Here is a 21,272-nt window from a genome sequence, read left to right as displayed (position 1 = left end):
GGAGTGTCTGATTCAATAGGTCTGGGGGGTGGGGCCCGAGAATTGAATTTCTAACAAGTTCTCAGATGATCCCAATGCTGCTGGTCTAGGGACCACACTTTGAGAATCATTGTTATAACAAATTATTATTCAGCATTTGCTGTGTTCTGGGCCCTGTGCTAAGCACTGGGGCTATAAGAGTGAAAAGGGCAGACAGGGTCTTTGTTCTCCTAGAGCTTATAGTCTAGTGGGAGAAATAGACGACTGAACTAATTTTATTTGGGCTAAGTAAACAGGATCGACATGGAGAATAACACAGTTGCTATCCTGTACTCTAGATAGGCTGAGAGAAAGTCTCTTTGAGGAGGTGCTATTTAGTCTAAGACTTAAAGGATGTGAAGAGCTCATTAAGGCTTTCAGCATTGGCTTTTTTCAGCTCAACCTCTGTTTCTGTCACTAGTGATGACTACCTTGGGAGAACTCCATGAATTTCAGAGTGACCTCTGGGCAATTCATTCCTTGGCACTTTCTGTGGCCTTGGCCAAGCTTGACTGCATACTTCTTCCATGACTATTTCCCTCCCCTCTACCTCAACCCCCCCCCCCACCTCCAATAAAGATACAGGGGTCAGAGGAATTTGAAGGGTAGGCTAATTTTGTCTTTTGCCTCCATCTAGGTCACATTCCTTGGTATCTAATGGCTTAGGAAGAATATATACCAAGGGATTGGGCCTGTGAATTTACCATTCATGGCCACTGCCTTCACCTTGTAACTATTTATCAGTGACATTTTAAGATTCTGTTTTATTTGCCAGTTGGCAGATTTGCCCGGAAAGGGGTGTCAGTATAGGAATCCACGTGACTCCCTAGCTACCCTGATGTTGGGTTTCTTTAAAGAAGATTCCCAGATTTTTGTGTTCTAAGAGGATGCTTTCTGCTTTCCAAAAGTGCATCAGAGCAACACAAAACCAAACCTTGTTTTTAGTTGTGTTGACCAAACCTGGAAAAAATTTTAGATCTTTGAAGATGACTTTGGTCCCATTTGCCCTTATCTCTAGCCCTCTGGTTTTTAGCTCTGATTTCAACTCAGATTTTACTTTGATAACTTATTCTTTTTTTGCTCTGGATCTACCGTGCCCTGATTTAACTAGCTTTTGCTTGGAACCCTACCGCTTCTAGAACCATTTCCTTGATGTTCACTTTTATTCTGTTTTGATTAAACATTTCCTCTGGTATTCTGTTCCTGTAGAGGTAAAGGGACTCTTACTAGATATTTCTCTGGGTGTTTTCAGGCAGAGCATTTCTTTTGGCCTAGGTATACTTTTTTGGGATAACGGACTTCCTTAGTCACCTCTCTATAAATCCCTGAACCCAAGGATGTTTATCAGATGCGGAATACTGGAAACTGACTTTTCTGGTTGCCAAGGATATCCTGAGTTTACTTAAGAAATCTTTTAAACAGTCATCCAGTGCATGCTTCATGGGCTGTGATGTCTCTTCTACATACCTAGGAGTCATATTTAACTACTTTACCCAGATTGAGAATCACCTTTTCCCTGTGGATTCAGAATCTTCTTACTGTTAATCTGGTTCCTAATGATATAGAGTGGATCAGCATTTTTTGTTAACACGTATATCAACCACAAGAATGACTGAAATAAAAAACGAAATGGTGTGCAAGCTCACTCATATCTGGAGATGATAAACTTTTTGTGTGGCTTTGGAGTCTGATAGCCCTGGGTGATAATGTCAGGTCTTCCCCATACTAGTGGTGTCTTAGGCTTAAGTAACCAACCTCTCAGCCTCAGTTTTCTCATCTGTAAATGGGGATAATAACACCTTTTTAAAAATAGAGTTGCTGTGGAGCGTAAAATGCACATGAAAACACCTAATCATACTTGACTCATAGTATGCTGTCATTGAATGTTAACGCTCACTTTCCTCCTTAGTGTTCTTAAAGTCAGGAGTTTTGACTGGGCAAGGCACAGTCTCTCATGGTACACCTATCAGCACCAGAATCTTACATTTCCCCAGACATGGAATCCATTCAGGAACCACCTGTGAAATTATAATACTTATTATAAGAAATTATAATACTAAATTATAATACTCAAGTATCCCTACTTCTCCCAGGTATCCCAGGAAGGAAATTAACAGTTATTGAGGGGCTACTTATTAGAGGTTTCATTGGGCAAAAGTGATGATAACATTAATAATTATACCTTTACTGATATGGCATTATAATACTTGGCAGTTTCCAGAACCTCTTAACTGGCTAGTGTCCTTGGATCCTTGTAGCGTAGCAGCCTATCAAGCAGACAGTGCACTTGCCCCCATCTTGCATATCCATGTCTGAAGATGAAGGGAATTGAATGACTCTTTCATGGTCTTCCGACTTGGATGGTGGAGTTGAGCCTTGGGCCTATGTCTTCAGACACCCCATGCCTATTTCCGTTCCCTTCCCACCCTATCCCAGCACTTTTATCCTACTGTACCACATTGATTTGAACTCTGAGGTTCTGATACATGATTGACCCAATCACTAGAATTCTAAGAACAAAACATCTCTTAGGTTTCCCCCTGATTTTATCCCTGAGACATTTATCTTCCTAAAAGATATCTCTAAAGTGTGAAAATTTTACACTCTTCCTGGGGGCCTGAGAAAGCTGTTTATGCTTTTGATATAAATTCTGTGTGCCACAGTTAGACGTCCACTGCACATTCAAAAACAGTATTGGGTTTAGACCCACAACAAAACTCTTTTAGTGTGATTCTCAGTCTTTTAGATTAAATTATTTTATTCATTCAACAAACATATATTTAGCCCTTACTGTGTGCCAGGGGCTAGGAATACAGCGATGTAAAAGGCATGTAAGCTCTTGGAGCTTACAATCTGGTGGGTAGACAATAAACAAATAGGTAGTGGTATGTGCTATGAAGAAAAATAAAGCACTTTAAAATTTTTGCTCAAACCATGAGGTAACTAAATTGCGATAGCTACCACTGGCCCCTGGTAGACTTTATAAAAGAGCTAGTTATTGGGAAGCTGGCCTCAGAAAAGGAACATTGTCTCTGACAGCCCTTAACAGTTCCTACCTTCCTTTCCATTCTTCGGACTAAAACCTTGCTTTCTTGTATGGTTGTGAGGAACCCCGACAGAATCGGATTGTAAGGATACAGCCAAGCACTTAAGATAGACTGAAGAGGAGAAACAAAATCTTGCACCAAACACCTTTAGAGTTGTGTTTATCTTTTATTCTTTAAGTGTAATGTCTTGCTTTATAGTGTGTTACATGAAGAACATTGAAAATAAATGGATTTTAAAGTATTGATTCAACTATGCTACGTGTAACAAGACATAGTATAAAAAGGCAGCCTCCTCAGATGCTTCTAGTTTTATGGCGTAAGACTGTAGAAGTTCTTTTTGACATAAGTGCTTTAAAAGTTTTGAAGAACAGGGAGTCTGCAAGCTGGAAAGAAGCCATTCTTACCATGAGGCAAATATACTTGAGTTTAATTTTTAAACTATAACTGCTGTTTGACCTTAAATTAAGACAGCCTGTTTCCATTGTGGTGTTTTACCGGTTTAACAATGAGAACATTTAAAGCAGCTGCCACCAATTAAAATGATTCAGAAATACTGGTTGTAAATAAATATTCTTGAAGTTTTAACTCAGTGAAGTCAGTCTTTTTTGTTTTTTGTTTTGTTTTTGTTTTTTTTTTAGTTTTTTAGTGGCACTGTCTTTCTGGAAGGCAATTTGGTAAAATGCATCAAGAGCTCAAAAAATGTTCATACACTTTGAACTGGTAATTATGTTTCTGAAAAATCTATCCTTAGAAAATAAATCTGAGATCTGTATAAACTTTAATGCACAGAGATGTTCCCCATAGTTTTAATAAGAAAGAAAGCATTACTTAAATTATGGTACACCCATATGATGGAATATCATAGAGCCATTAAAATATTTTTGAAGAATCTTAACCATGTAGGAAAATGTTTATGCAATTTAGTTGAAAAACAAACTAGACAAAACCATGCAGTATAATTTTAACTATGTGAAAATATTTTCATAGAAAAAGGCTGTCAGGAAACATTGTAAGTTTTCATTTTCTTTGCGTTGTGAGATTATGTGTGATTTTTATTTTCTTCTTTCTACTTTTCTGTATTTTCTTAAAATTTTTTACAGTGAACATATATTACATTTATAGTGAATAAAATATTATATAAGTGTTTTGAGTCTTTCTTTCAATGGGATGCTTTTTATTAATACCCAGTCCATTTATAGTATTATGACATAATTTTTTCCAGATCTTCATCTTTAGAGCATTTATTCTTTCTAGTGAAGTTTTATGTTTTTAATCTTCTGTTTATTTTAATTTTTATGATATACATAGTCAGTGTCAACAGTTTTATTTATGCTTGCTCTAATTTCCAGGTATTCTTCCTTAAAGCAAATAATTCAGTTCCACATTGGAATACTAATTTTTAGCTGGTTTATATCAAACAACACACATACATTCATAGTATGTAGTAAAGAGAGTTGGCCCTGGAGCCACAATGCCTGGGTCCAGATCCTGGTCCTACCACTTAATAGCTATGTGACCACTGACAGGTTAATTGTCCTCTCTGATCCTCAGTTTCCCTATCAGTAAAATGGGGATAATAATAATATCTACCTCATAGGGTTGTGGTAGGAATTTAAAGAGTTATTACATTTAAGCACTTGAAAAAGGCCTGGCACATAGGAAATATTCAGTAAAAGTTAGCTATGTATTTTTAGTAGTATATATACACAAACATACATATATTGTCATGATCATTTGCAAAATGCTCTTTTCTGTCTGTCTTATTCTTTTATACAGTTGTAATTTTAAAATGAAGATTTTTGTCTTATTCTCAGGTAATTGGTCAGTTTTCCTTTCATTCTTTGAAATTATTTTTTAAAGTTACCATATTTTCAACAATAGAAACCTTATTGATTTGTTTTCCAATCATGTCTTCTTTTTCCATTTTTGGAATTGATGCTCAGTCATGTGGGCTGGATGGAAAGGAGGTTGGCTTTGTCCTAGGTATAAAAGAACTTCTGTTTACATACAAATAGTTAATGTATTCATTGCCAGTTATTCTCATCTATTAAATTATTTACCTTATTTATTAAAGCGCTGCTTTAGTAGAGAAGGAAGGGGATGGGCAGGTAAGTGAGAGTGTACCCGCGAGTAATAAAACTACATTTGTTTCATCTTAAACTCTGTAATTCAGACTTCTCTAATTCAAACTGATCTTCCCGGACAGATTTGGGGTGAAAAGAGAGCTACCTTTTAGTGAATCATGCACTGGGCTTACATGTATTTTACATATATATATGTAAAATAAATAATAATACGTTCTATACATACTACCTATAAAATACATTATAATATGTTGTCTATTACATATATATTATACTTAGGTATATTATGTAATTTTGTAGTCCATATGAGAACTACCAATATTTTATTATAAGTAAAATAATCATTTGCCAATTTTTCTGTCTTATATTACAAAATATGTTCCTATGGAAAACAATTTGGATTTAACTGATTACCTGTTCTCTATAGCTAATTACAATAATTTTGTCATTGCTCAGTTTCACTTCCTCGAAGAAGAGGTGCATTTGTGGTATGTTTACATTGTCAAAATGAGGAAAGATGCTGGGCAAGTTTGAAAGCATGAAGCTGGTCACTGAAAGACTCTAATAAAAAGATTTTTTTCATCAGTTTAGCAGTATTCAACTGAGACCAGTAGAGTCCAGACATCCGCATCTTTAACTGGAAATTTGTTTAGTGTTTAATGCCAAGACAATGTGGAAGAGGTAAGCCCAATGCAAAATTACATTCCCCCTGGTCTTTGGTTCTATAGCTATATAGAAACCCTGGACTGAATATGAAGTTCCATATGTGCATTTCAGATCTGGAAGTAGAGCACTCTAGTTTAAAACAAAATATTTTTTATCTGTGGGATTTATCTAAAACGCAAAGGTTTGGGGATTGTTCTTGTTGGTTTTAAAGAGGACTAGGTAAACTCTAGGGAAAAACTTAGCTTTCAGGGATGAGCATGTTCAACAGCTCAGGTGGCAAATCTTACTTTCTTGTTGAGTTAACGTGATGAAGCCGAGTAGGTCACCATCATTTCCAGACCCTATACACCACCTTTGGCTGATTTGTAGTCCGCTGTGTACCTAGCAGTTCAGCTGGAGGCTTTTTAAATCAGAGCCTTTAAATATACAGAGGAAGTTGTTGTACTGGTGCTTGTTGGTAGGGCTGCTGTGTTCTTTCTTATCTTCCCAGGGAGTTTGGTCCCTTTGTTTAGCTTCTGTTTCATTTGTTTACAAAGTTCTAGGCTTTGAAGTAGGCAGTTCTATAGGACTGCCTAAAGAGAAGTGTAAGGCGAGAAGGTAAGCAATTATCCTTCTGACTTCACTACCTTATTACCTCCGTTTCTCAGTGTCATTCATGGATTTTGCTTTTTTCTCATAGGTTCTGCTCTGGCTTATTTTCTGCTATCCTAGTTTTCTTTGGAAACTTATGTTGTTCTGTGCCTCCCAGATTAGAAGCTGGTTCAATTTACTTTCTGAACATTGAGCTTTCATGGTGTTGCCTGATGAGTTGGTGGGAAATTTTTAAAAATAACTTTTGATATGATAATTTAATGGCACATGTCACAGAATTTTTTTCTGTTTGTTCCATCATAAAAGATCTTTGCGAATCTGATTTCCTTAATGTGGAGTTCCTGTCCTTAGGTGACTGCCCTTCTATAGATGTGGCATTGTGATTGCAAGGTTTATTCTATTAAGACTATGATAAACGCAGTGTTATCTAGCAGAGTAGTGAGGTAAATAGCTGAGCCCTAAGATTGTTTCAGTCGTCATAGCTGAAAAAACAGCCCTTTAAAAATAGTCATAACAAAACATACATACATCAGACATCATTCATAATTATTAATGACTTCCTCAAGATTTTTTTAAGTGTTGTAAATAAGGTTGTTCAGATTGCATTTATTTATTTATTTATTTTTTGTTTTAACTTGTACGGAGGGAGAATAAGAGGAGTGAGCTATTTTTGGCATGGGCTTAAAGAAGGAAATATCAGTGTGACTGGTAACTGACACTTTTGTCAAGTTCAGTTTATACTTGACTGCTTTGACTTTTTTTTATTTTATTACTTTGGATTTTAGAGTTCTTGCTTTGATATTTTTAAGAGTGACATCTCTAACCTTTTGGTTCTGAGCAGTGCATTGCCCCTGAAACTGGTTGAGTCACTTCATATTCTTCTAAAAGTGCACCAGCTGTCAAAGCTGAAGAGATCTGTCCCTTTTGCTTTCTGCTTCCTGAACCATTTTCCTGCTTACTGTAGTCGTCTACTATTTGTGGTAGGCTTTTTCCACATTTAGTATGTGAAACCTACCACAGAGTTTGACCCTTAAAGTGACTCAGTGTTGAAAGGCTTTGAGACTTCCACTTTGGTCCATGAAGGAGTAACTGGTATAAGACTTGTTCCTTTCTGCCTCGCATACCCCATAAACAACTTGAAACTGGACAAAATATATGAAACAATGTTTTCAGACATTGGGCAACAAGTAGCACAGGACTGTGATCCCTGAGAAAAAGGGAACAAACAAAAGGAGCCCTACAGTCACCCTGGCTTTCTGTCTGTAGGCAGTTTCTGGCCCATAGCATTCTGAGAGGGAACCCAAGCAGAGCCTGCAGTCTTGTTGAATTGATGAGACAGAGATAGGAACTCAGGGAGGCCTACCTAGATGGCAGGAATTTGTAGAGCAGAGTACTGGGAGGGGCGGGGGGAGCTAGTCAGAGAAATAGCTCCAGAAATCTGCATAAATGTCTCCTTTGTCTTTGGCTTAATTATGAATCTGTGAATGTGTTGAGAGAAACACCATGGGGCTGGGCAAAAAACTAATGCTCAGGAGCTATAAGCTGAAATTTTGCCAGAGCTCATATAGGACTGAGAGATACTTCAGTTCCTACAGCAAGAGTTGAGAGACCTTGTTGAACACCCAGAGCATTCAATAGAGACCCCAGAAGGGTCATTCCTTAGTAGTTGAGCTAATGTAGCCCTAGAATAAAGCATACTTTGAACCCAAACTAACAAAACTTAAAACCTTGCAAGCCTTGAAAAATAATTATCCACAAAAAATTTAGACGCGCACGACCAAACAAACTTCAGTACTCTTTGAAGGAAGACAGTAAAATCAAAACACTCAAGAATGTAATGATTATAATAGCTGATATCCAAAAAATTACTAGACATTCCAAGAAGCATGTGACCCATAACCAAGAAGAAGTCAGTCAGTAGAAACTGAACCAGAAATAACAGTTACAGAATTAGCAGACAAGGACTTTAAAGCAGCTATGACACTATGGTGAACAATTGAAAGAAAAACATGAATGTAATGAGGAAAGAAATTGAAGACATATAAAGAAGCAAACAGAACTTCTGGAGCTGAAAAGTATTACTATATGAAGTGACAGATTGACTGGATGAGATTAATAGATGAGACTGCAGAAGAAAAGATCAATGCATTTGAAGACAACAATAAAGTGGCTGGTCTCAAACAGAGAATGCAAAAAACTGAAGAAAAAGAAGAGAAAGCCTCAGTGAACTGTGGGACAATATCAAGCAGACTCACATGTATGTAATTGGAGTCCCAGAAGGAAAGGAGAAAGAGGAATAGGCAGAAAAATAGTTGAAGAAATAATGGCTAGAAATTTCCAATTATTATGGAAACTATAAACATATAGATCCAAGAAGCTCAATGAACCCTAAGTGGGATAAGCCCAAAGGAACCCACTCTAAGACTATTATAATCAAATGGCTGAAAACCAGTGATAGAGGGATCACTGAAAAGAAGCTAGAGGGGGAAAAAAAGAAACAGTACATATGGAAGAACAAAGATAAGAAGTCATACACATCTCATCAGAAACAGTACAAGTGAGAAGACAATGGAATGACATCTTTAAAGTGCTAAAGAAAAAAAAAAAGTACTGTCAACCTCAAGTCTTATCTCCAATGAAAATCTTTAAAGAAAGAAAGCAAAAATAAATGAAGGTGAAATATATTTTTTCAGACAAAAATCTGTCACCAGCAGACGTGACCTACAAGAAATATTAAAAGAAATTCTTCAGGCTGAAGGAAAATGATACCAGACGGAAACTCGAATCTCTGAAAGTAATGAAGAGTTCCAGATAAGTGCGGTAAGTGTGGAATGGATATGAAAGACTTTTTCCTCATTTTTAAATTTTTTAAAAAGTTAAATGATTGTTTAAAGCAAAATTAATAATCTGTCATGGAATTTATAATGTATGTAGATATAAAAGGTATGACAATAGCCCCAAGGCATGGAAGGAGTGAAATAGAAGTATGCCGCTGAAGTCCTTATGTTATATGTATAGTGATGTAATGTTACTTGAAGGTAGATTACAATAAGTTAAAGACGCATCATTTGCAACCTGGAATAACCACCAAAAAACGTATAACTAATACGTTAATAATGGCGATAAAAATGAATACTAAACTATACTCATTTAATCCAAAAGAAGACAGAAAAAGAGGAGCAGAGAACAGATGGGAAACAGAAAACAAATATCAAATATAAAGAACACAGCAATATGAAAGTTACAGTAAATATAAGTAGTCTAAATAGTCCAATTAAAAGAAAAGACTGCATGAAAATGCAAGACCCAACTATGTACTACTGTCTGTAAGAAACCTACTTTAAGAATAAAGACACAGATAGGTTAAAAATAAAAAGATGGAAAAAGATACATCATGCAAGCACTAATCATGAGAAAGCTGGAGTGACTATGTTATTGTGAGAGAAGTTAGACTTTGGGGCAGGGGGCACATTTCATGATGATGAAGTGGTCAATTCATCAAAAAAGCAGCAATCCTAAAAGTGTATGCTCCTAACAGAGCCTCAAAACACATAAGGAAAAAAAAAAACAGATATAACTGAATGGATAAATAGACAAAACCACAATTAGAATTGGCTATTTCAACACTGTTAACTCAGTAACTGATAGAATAAGTAGAAAAGTCAGTGAGAAGATAGAAAATCTGACCAACACTACCAACCAACTGTAACTAACTGATATTTATAAAACACTGGACCTAACACTACCAGAATATATCTTCTTTTCAAATTCACATACTACATTGGCTAAGACCACATTCTGGGCCATAACACAAACCTCAATACGTTCAAAACAATTGAAATAATACAGAGTATGTTCTCTGATCAAAATGGAATTAAATTAGAAATCAGTAACAAAAAGCTATCTGGAAAATTCTTAAATATTAGGAAATTACACAGTATACCTCTAAATAAACCATGGTCAAAGAAGAAATTATAAGGGAAATTAGGAAATATTTGAACTGAATGATAATGAAAACACAACGTATTAAAGCTTGTAGGATGCGTGACTTCCCTGGTGGTGCAATGGTTAAGAATCCGCCTGCCAATGCAGGGGACACGGGTTCGATCCCTGGTCCGGTAAGATCCCACGTGCTGCAGAGCAACTAAGCCTGTGTGCCACAACTCCTGAAGCCCACGCACCTAGAGCCCGTGCTCCGCAACAAGAGAAGCCACCGCAATGAGAAGCCCGCTCACCACAACGAAGAGTAGCTCTGGCTTGCTGCAACTAGAGAAAGCCCACGCGCAGCAATGAAGACCCAACGCAGCCAAAAATAAATAATTAATTAATTAAAAAAAAACTTGTAGGATGCAACTAACAGTGCTTAGAGGGAAATTTATAGCTTTAAAATAAGGAAGATCTAAAAATCAGTAGTCTAAGATTCCAACCTAAGGAGCAAGAAAATGAAGAGCAAATTAAACCCCAAATAAGAGGAATAAAATATTAGAAGAGTAGAAACCAATAAAATAGAAAACTAACAATAGAGAAAAATCAATGAAACCAATAGCCAGCTCTTTGAAAAGATTAATACAATTGATAAACCTATAGCTAGATTGATAAAGACAAAAAAGAGAAAAGATACAAATTAATACAACTTACCAGTATCAGGAAGGAAAGAATGGCTATCACTACGGATCCTACAGACATGAAAAGGATAATAGGGGAATATTAGGAATAAGTTTATGCCAATAAATTCTACAACTCAGATGAAATGGAAGAATTCCTTGAAAAACACAGATTACCAAAATTGACTCAAAAAGAACTAAAAAAGTCTGAATAGCTTTATATCTATTAAAGAAATTAAATTTGTAATTAAAAACCATCCCATAATTAAAATCTAGGCTCCAATGACTTCAATGATGAATTTTATCAAATATTTAAGAAACAAACCAACCTTGTAGAAAAGAGAGGATAGAATTCTTCCCAACTCATTCTATGAGGCTGACATCGCCATGATACCAAAAACTGACAAAGATATTAGAAGAAAAAACCATAGACCAATGTTCCTTACGTACATATACACAAAAATCCATCACCAAATAAAAAAATGAACGTCAATATTTGCCTTACAGTGTATACAAAAAGTAATTCACAATGGATCATAAACCTAAATGTAGAAGCTAAAATTATAAAACTCCTGGAAGAGAATAGGAGAAAATCTTCATGACCTTTGGATAAAGATTTCTTTTATTGGACACAAAAACATGAACCAGGGCTTCCCTGGTGGCGCAGTGGTTGAGAATCTGCCTGCCAATGCAGGGGACACGGGATCGAGCCCTGGTCTGGGAAGATCCCACATGCCACGGAGCAACTGGGCCCGTGAGCCACAATTACTGAGCCTGCGCGTCTGGAGCCTGTGCTCCACAACAAGAGAGGCCGCGATAGTGAGAGGCCCGCGCACCGCGATGAAGAGTGGCCCCCGCTTGCCACAACTAGAGAAAGCCCTCGCACAGAAACGAAGACCCAACACAGCCATAAATAAATAAATTAATTAATTAATTAAAAAAATGAACCAGAAGAGAAAAATTGATAAACTTCATCAAAATTAAGAACATATGCTCTTCAAAAGATACCATTAAGAAAATGAAAAGGCAAAACACAGGCTAGAAAACTATATTTGCAATACATATATGTGATAGATTGGTTTCCAGAATATATTTTTAAAAACCTACAGCTCAATAAAAAGAAGAAAAACAATCCAATTAAAAAAATGAGTAAATGAGTTGAACAATCACTTCCCAAGAGAAGATATGTGAATGAATATTAAGCACTTGAAGAGTTGCTCAGTATCATTAGTTATCAGAGAGCTACAAATTAAAACCACAGTGAGATATCCCTACACGTTAACTTGAATTAAAAAAAAAAAAAGACAATACCGAGTATTGGTGAGGCTGTGGAGCCACTGGCACACTCATACAATACTCGTATAAGGTAATTGGTACAGCCACTGGAAATTAGTACAGCCAATTAGAAAATCGTTTGGCAGTTTCTTATAAAGTTAAGCATATGCTTACTCATGGCTCAGCAGTCCTCTTTGTAGGTAATTACCGAAGAGGAATGAAAAGTTATGTTCACACAAAAACTTGAATGCAAATATTATCACAGCAGCTTTATTTATAATAGCCCCAAACTGGAAGCAACCCAAATATCCATCAGCGAGTGAGTAGATAGACAAATTGTGATATATCCACTCAGTGGAATATTACTCAAAAATAAAAAGGACCAAACAACATGAATGAACGTCAAAAGCATTGTTCTAAGCAAAAGAAGCTACACACGAAAAGACTGCATATTGGATGATTCCATTTACACGAAGTTCTAGAAAAGGCAAAGCTATAGTGACCAAAAGCAGGTCAGTGTTTGCCATAGTGCAGGAGTGTGGGGAGGGGGATTGATTGCAAAGAGACACAAGGGAACTCTCTGGGGTGATGGAAATGTTCTATACCTTGATTGTGGTTTAGGTTACCTGTATATACACGTTTATCAAAATTCATTGAATTTTACACTTAAAAGGCTGCTTTTATTGTATGTAAAATATACTTTAATAAAGTTGATTTTTTAAAAGAAGCACTTTGGAGGTGAGGATGTCAATTCCATGTTTAAAAAAATCATAATCTCTTGGATATTTCATGATAGAGGTTCTTGAGAGGTTGAAGTGTTTTCTGAAAGGTAAAAGAGAAGGAGGAAGAAAGAAAGCAAAGGCAACATAAGTTGCCCTGATACAACTGGTCTCAGTTGAGTACTTTGTCCCTAGATCCTGTGTTTCTTCTTCCCCCTAAAATGAGAAAGGCTTGCCAAATTCCTGCTGCAAAGCTGAGTCTATCCAGCTCCTTTCTCTCAAAGGAGCAAGTAATCCAATACAAGGACCTTAAAATCAACAGTTACCTTTCTAAACTCAGAAAACATGTGAAAAACAAATACATCACAGTTTTATTGCTGGTCTTACTTATGAAGCTGGCACATTACATGAGATCTCCTTGGAATGGGAAACAAGATAAAAATCTAGAATGAAGAAGCTGAATAACTTTCCAGCTGTTTTTATATTATTTTTTTATAAATGTAACTTTTATTTCTATTTTTTAATTAATTTATTGATTTTTGGCTGCGTTGGGTCTTCGTTACTGCACGTGGGCTTTCTCTAGTTGCGGCGAGCGGGGGCTACTCTTCGTTGTGGGGCATGGGCTTCTCATCGCGGTGGCTTCCCATTGCGGAGCACGGGCTCTAGGCACGCGGGCTTCAGGAGTTGTGGCACGCAGGCTTAGTTGCTCTGCAGCACATGGGATCTTCCCGGACCAGGGATCGAACCCGTGTCCCCTGCATTGGCAGGCGGATTCTTAACCACTGAGCCACCAGGGAAGTCCTGTTTTTATATTAGTGTTTAAATCAATCAGCATATTTATTTCCTACAACGGGATGGTAGAAGATGGATCATTAGCTGGGGAGGTAAGATATAGGGACAAACCTAAACCAAACCAAAACAACAACAAAATCCTTAGTTGTTTTCATTGTTTTGTTTTAAGTGTTATGAATTCCCTGACCATCCGGCATATAAATGATTAAATGGAAGTACCAAAACACAGTTCCACAGAAGTTTTTAATGGCATAAAAAAAGTAAAAGTTGACTGTATCAATCACCATTCATTCTAAAACCCCTGGATCTAGTTCCCCTAGTTCTCTTACTTTTGCTTATATTGAGTTCAGAAATCTTAGGACTTCAGCACAAGGTCATCTTTTTTGGCCTGGTCTGTTTTATATTAAAATAATTAATTCTTTTCATAGTTAAGGCTGAGTCTCAAACTTTAAAGCTCTTTGAACAAATGGTTTCAGAATAGGAATTCCAAATAGAAATTATTTCATTTTGGAAATCTATAGCAATTTGTCATTTAAAATTTATTTTATGAGTTAGATTTTCAGATAATAAAGATTTATGATTTGTTCCTATTATCAGAAGAAAGCACATAGCTATTTCATCCTTCAAATGCTACCAGATATTAAATTTAATACACACTGCAGTGTAAACTAATAAGAGAAAATATGTGCAAATGTAGTATTTTTTTTCCCAATGCACTGCCGTTCTCATCTAATTTGGGACTTTAAAAATGAAAATAATAATGAGACTATCTCAATTTATCAAGCCTGAGACTGATTTTTTTTTTTTTAGTTTACTGAAAATTGTTGATTTGGTCTTGCTAAAAGGAAGAAATGGTTCTTTCAGTTCAAAAATTGGCAGAATCAAGGTAATCCTTTAAAGTATGCTTGTGATTTGGCTGTTTGTGTGTCGGTGGTGATTACCCTTGATTTACAAGACACACACACACTCAACCTTCCCAATCATCTGTAAGACTTTTAGACTGCCTCTCTCCCTCTGGCATTTGCTAGTTAAATTAGCATTATATATATAATATATATGAATATAACGCTGCTATGATAGAATTTCTGGGAACACCAGGCAGAGAAAAGTAGTGAAAGATTAGTAATTCCTGATTCCCACTTTCAGGTGTTTGTGGTCTTCTGTACTAACCCATGCTGTCTGTTTAAGGAGTGTCTCCTTATTTTCCTGAGCCCCATGGGATACAGGCTAGTTACAAAGGTTGGAGGGAGGAGTGTGGTATATAAGGCTGTAATGGTGATATAGTGTATTTTCCTTACCTGCAGTAAAGGATTGGTGTAGATGAGAAAGTGTTAAATGTTTTGGAACCTTACCTTCTCTTCCCACCCCGCAACCATATACCTCCTTCTATTCCTCTCCTTTCAGGGCTTCCTATCAATTTGAATTTCAAATTATCTGAAAGACTTAAGCATCATTCATTCATTAATGATTCATTCATTCATTCAAAAGCCTCATTAAATAATACGAATTACTTAAACAATCAGATCGGTACCTAGCTAAATAGTTGTTAACCAATAGTAAATGGGAATTTTGATTTGGTGGAAATTTGTAGATATTAGAACACCTGAGTTTGATGAAGGCTGGCTAAGCAATAGGAAAAAATGAAGGTTGCACGGGAGTGAGAAAGGGTGTTTGGAGGCCATCAAAGATAAAATGTCAGATTTTGGTATGGGCTTCTAATGGGAATGGTATAGAAGCTTGCAAACTGGGTCTAGTGTTTCTAGGCCGATCCAGTGTTTCCAGTTTGTCCTGTTATCTTCTCAACTAATTTCTCTTTCCCCTCCTGAGAAGAGGAGGAGGAGGAAAAGGAGATTTGTGCTTAGGCTCACCTAGGTGGTACTGTGTAGTATTCATGGGGTATTCCTATTCACTGTTATTTTAGAAGACATCTAGGTTTGCTACTCACAATTTTAATTAAAAAATTAAATCAGTAGTGAGAAATTTTGGAGAACTAGCCAGGTTCTAACACTAACCAGTTGACCCTACACTATGCCTAGATAGCTTTTTGTTTTTCTCCTGTAAAATGAAGAGGAAATAGAGTCTCTTCTTTTAATCTCTTAAAAGCTCTTTCAGCTAATAACCTTAGATACCTTACTACATAAACTTTGAACTATGTGCTAAAGTTTTTGTTAGCAATTTGCTATGGACTGAATTGTGTCTCCACAAAATTCATATGTTGAAACCCTAACCCCTAATGTGACTGTATTTGGAGATAGGGCCTATAATGAGATAATTAAGGTTAAATGAGGTCATAAGGATGGGGCCGTGACACAATAGGATTAGTGTCCTTTTAAGAGATACTAGAGAGCTCATGTGGATGCTCGCTCTCCTTCTGAAGCTCAGAGGAAAGGCCATGCGAAGACTAAGCAGCCATCTACAAGCCAGGAAGAGAGCTCTCAGAAACAGAACCCTACTGGAACCTTTATCTCCGACTTCCTATCCTCCAGAACTGTGAGAAAATTAATTTCTGTTGTTTAAACCACCTTGTCTGTGGTATTTTGTTATGGCAGCTCGAGCAGACTAATATAGGATTTAACCATAATTGAGTATATTTTCACAAATTGAATCAGTTGTTTATATAGTCTGGAAATGAGATATATAGCTTGTTTGTGTTGAAATAGGACATGAAAGGTTTTAACCTGGTCGTGGAGGGAAGTCTCTGCCATTTCTGTGTTTCTCTGAGCTTCTAGATACTGTGGAATTATGGTATTGAGTTGGATGTTATGAGTAATACAGTTGGATTTTTTGAACTAAGTTGGTGAGGAACCTGAGTTCAGTTGAAAAGCGACCATTATTTGATGGCAGAAGAAAAGAACGAAGCTAGAGGACTTCTCTCTTTTCCTGTATCTACCTACAATATAAATAACCTTGTTGAATACCCCTGTTACAGTAATTAGTATATTGGTGGGGATTGACATTGTGTTGTTAATGTTACCGCCTACAAATCTCATTCTAAAGAAGAGCAAATTGCCGGAGTAGGGGCTTGCTAATGTCTAAGGGTATTTTTAACCTGTATTTGCCTTGGTATGGCAGGGGAGATAGGATTTATGGTTAAAAAATTAAGTAAATACACCTTTTTCAGAGTTGTACCCCTCTCCCACAAACATATTTCTAATCTTTCCTGGTCTGCATCAATAGAATAGTCTCAGAAGAGGGGCATAGGAAGTGGCATGCAGCTTAGACTGGGGAGTATCCTGCTCAGATTTACATTGCTTTTCTGGACTTTTGCTGATTCCGCGTAGCTACATTTCCCCTGAGAGCTACTATTGACCTGATAGTACTGGCTGCCAGTTGGCAGGGAAGATTTACCTAGATTAGGTGGTTATTTCCTGCTCCTGTCTACAGACTTGGAAAAATGGAGAGAGTTTACTTTCCTCCAAACACTTCTCAGAACATAGTGGCACAAACTGTTCAGAAGTGGGAAAATTCCTTAAAAAGCTATGTCTGGTTACCTTCAGATAAACACTTCCATTAATATTTCATTTCATTTTGAGCCCCTTCTGGTTTGTAGTATTTCTTCAATATATATAGGTGGCCTCAAACCATACGGTAAAAGTATTTTCCAAAAACATTCACTTTTTGTCTTACTATGAACTGTTTTCCTTATTTCCTTGTCATTGAGTAAGCAGCTCCTCTCAACAGGCTCAAATCCCTTTTTCTACTTTGATCTGTCTCTGATTATGCTGATGTCTTATGTCCTTTTGGGAACTCATACATGTTTTAATAACACATTTAAGAATGAAATTGCCTATTTCTTCCCTCTGTGTGTTGGGAAAAGAAAAACTTTTGTTGCTATGTTTAGATGATATGTATTGAATGTTCCCATAATCATTGCCCTGTGTAAAGTAGTTATCACACACAAGATACAATCTCTCATGCTCCGTGGTGTTTATTCTGTTTCAGTCTACTTTAAAATGCTTAACTTCCCAAGTTCTTTTCCCCATTAAATATTGCCTTTAGATATTTTGTTTTTTTTTTAAATTTCCATATACATGTTCTTTATAAAAGACATTGGATGGGCATTTGCAAATGAAAAATTAGAGTCCCAGATTTTGAAGGAATAGTTTTATTCTGTCTACTAAAAGTCTGATTTCTTCCATCTTCAGGCATCTGTCCTAAACACAGTGGGGTTGTCAAGTAGCAATCCCTCCCATCTTTGACACAGATACTTCCCTGCAATACCAACCCCCAAAGAGGATGTTTCCTGGGGCAGGTAAGGAACAGGGAGAGTACAGATGATTCTGTATCTGCTCTACCTCTTATGAGGGCTCTTGAGAACATATACTCAACAGTGCCTAAAATTCATAGAATGTTAAATCTGGAAGAGACAATAACAAGTTATCAAGACTGGCAGACTACTTCCTGGTCCCTGAAAGTGTTGTGTACTTTTACATCTTATTATGGAGTGCCTGGCAAAATGCAGCTTATCCTCTAGCACCCTACCCTCTGAGTGAATCATTCCTTCATCAGTCATAGCATAGCCTAATAAGAAACTGTGTATAATTTCTCCCACTATGTGTTTGAATGCCCTCCAACACATTTCATAGTGTAGTGTTTAATGGTGTTCTTTTTTTATTTACTCTACAAATTTTGAATGTTTGCTTGAATAGACAGGATTATAGTAAGAATGGCGTACATATCTATTTTAGTGGGATAAACAAGAGGATTGAAGGTAAAGTACTTGTAAATGACTTTCATGTTTTTGATAGGAAATGAATTCACTCATACTTTTAGGTTTCCACTCAAGTCACTGAGGAAGAGAATATACAACTTAGTTCTGTGTTATTGAGAAACCATCAATGGTATTTTAAAGACATGTTATATATATGTTACAGTATGATTCACTTTGTTCTGAATCTGCCAAGGGACCTGTCTTACACACAGCTCTTTTGTATAGGCATTGCTATGGGAGAGGATTGACCTCTTACTGTCCATTTACTGGTTGCTGACGTTGACTCTACCAAATTAGAAGGTGAAAAATGAAGAGGTGAAATTCATCTTTAAAGATAACGTGTGTGCATTTTAGGATACTAGTATTTGTATGAGTAATAGAAGAATTGGTGAGAAAGTGATCCCATCTAATACTTATCTTCCTGATCAACTACTAGTCAAGAGCAATTAGAGAAAAATTTCATCTGGAGCATTAGAATCCTGTCTCAAGTTATAAGATAGTATATATGATGTAGAAAGCAAAACAAAAACAAAAACAAAAAAACCCTGGAATTTACCTTTTGCTTTTTATTTTAGGGCCTTTAGTGTAGGTCATCCAGCATGTGAATACTAACATTGACAAAACTTGGCCTTGTACTTAGTCATCTTTTTCAATGCCTCTGGGCATTTGGCTCTTGGAAGGAGGTAATTCTTAGTACTGCTCCCTGGTTTGCATTATTTATTTGGGAACCTGTCTGCCATTGTGGTTACTTGTCAGAACACAGCATAATTTAAATGTCCGAGGTGGGTGATCGAAGTACTTGAACTTTTTCCCCAACTGCTGATGACTGATTAGAGAGTACTTTAAATAAAGAATGTGTTCTCCAACTTAACAGCATATTATAAGAGATATATGACATACGGTATATCCCCCCAAATTTTAATTTTTAGAAAGCAGAAATGTATTATATTTTACCAATAATACTGTGAATACTCATATTAACAGGAACCATCCCCAACTGTAGGGTATTAATCTTTTTACAAAATGTCCTAAAATGTATAAATTAATTTCATAAAATCTGACAAAGTTGCTTCTGTTTAGAAACGAATTGCTTTTAAACTTAACCATTAATTGAGACTATCAGTGCTTTGCTGCAGAATCCAAACATCTATTGTATTAAACTTCATTTAAAACTATATTACCCTCTTAAAACAACAACAGTCAAAACAACTAAATTATTTTCTTGTTGCCATTTTATTATAATTGATATTTTGATGTTTGATGATTGTATTTATTGGCAATAATTTTATCTGAAAATTAAAATAAACTTTCTGGTTTCAGAGTATTACTTTGTTAATATTTGCTGTTGTCCTTCACCTCTCCAAACCCTACTCGTTCTTCTAGGCCAAGCTGAAGATGATCAAACTCACTGAAATTTTCTCCTATCCCAGTAGCTTAATTTATGGCATTTTGGACATGGCTTATAGCACTTACTTCCTTTTGCCTTGTGTTAGTTAGCTGTGAACCTGCCCTCCTCCTGTACGTTAGTTAGCTGTGAACATGCCCTCCTCCTGTACTGGCTCCCAGAGAGCAAAGACTATGTTTTAGGCAACTGTGTATCTCCAGTAGCACCTTTCACAGTGCTTTGCACACCACCCCCCATACATTCAGTAAGTATTTATCAAATCTGTTTATTTTTTCCCCTGATTTTCTAGACTAGACTTAGTAATCAATCAGTGACTTGAGGTTTAAATGAGGAATGAGGTATAGTAATGGCTCTGTAGTCAGGATTGGCCAGGTTTGAGTTCCTACTTCATGATGTATTAACTGTGGGACTGCCTCATCTGTAAGATAGGAATGTTAGTAATAGTATCAGCCTCCTAGAGTTGTTGATGAGGATTAACATAGATAATCTGTTAAAACCATTTATTGGGCTTTCTAACATATAGAATACATTCAATACAGCATAGCTATAATTGTTGCTAAACGCAGTCCTACTGGGCTAGATGCTAAGCCCCCGAGGGCCTGTCTTCTGGTCTTTATAGCTCAGGCACCTAACCTTGATATAGTAAATATTCAACAAATACTTCTTTTAATTGAATTGATTGATTTACCCTATTTTTATCTTCCATTACAGCCCACTGTTTGTAACATGGAAGATTGGTCGAGACAAAAGATTGCGTGGATGCATAGGTACTTTTTCTGCCATGAATTTGCATTCAGGACTCAGGGAGTACACACTTACCAGGTGAAGACCAATTTTTGTTACCTCTGCTTCTACATTAAAAAAAAAAGAAAAACCTTACGAAACTTGAACCTGATACTTTAACTCCTTTTCCTTTCCTGAACTGTCAGCATTCTTGACTCCTTTCATGTCAGACTTTTTTCTTCTCTTCGACCATTTGCCTTGTCTCTGATAAAATGTTATTGATATATATTATCATAACATAAAATACTGTGATTACATGTATTCTGCCATAGATGTCTTAAAGAGTTTTTTTTTTCTTTCAGTGGCCATCTTATTTTGTATAACTTGAAAATCAATGACCAAATATCTATGGGTTACTTAAATGTGTTATTTCCATAATAATAGTCATTGTGTCGTCTTTGTTAGGCTTTAAAAAATTGTTGATGTCTATTCCATCTCACACATTTTGTTACACTTTTATGTACTTTTGGAATTGAAGGGAGAACCTAAGAAGAAAGTGATGCAACAGCCTGGCAGCATAATCATTCACATTCACACTTTACCCAGAATTAATTGCAGCTTACTTATTTTGTTTCAT

General features: G+C 36.4%; 1 protein-coding gene across 2 annotated transcripts in view; it reads left to right on the top strand.

The window, feature by feature from the left end:
- Positions 1-21,272, top strand: part of AMMECR1 (AMMECR nuclear protein 1) — a 115,703-nt gene that overhangs the window by 37,838 nt on the left and 56,593 nt on the right. For both annotated transcript variants that reach the window (XR_009500232.1, XM_059911037.1), the window contains exon 2: positions 20,624-20,734. Coding sequence is in view for 1 of the 2 variants with exons in the window: in XM_059911037.1 (XP_059767020.1) it covers positions 20,624-20,734 (111 nt within the window). In the remaining variant the exon portion in view is untranslated. The remainder of the gene's footprint in view (positions 1-20,623; positions 20,735-21,272) is intronic.

The sequence above is a fragment of the Balaenoptera ricei genome, chromosome X, assembly GCF_028023285.1.
Source record: "Balaenoptera ricei isolate mBalRic1 chromosome X, mBalRic1.hap2, whole genome shotgun sequence".
In the NCBI taxonomy this organism is placed as follows: Eukaryota; Metazoa; Chordata; class Mammalia; order Artiodactyla; family Balaenopteridae; genus Balaenoptera; species Balaenoptera ricei.
This window is presented reverse-complemented; position numbering and strand designations above follow the sequence as displayed.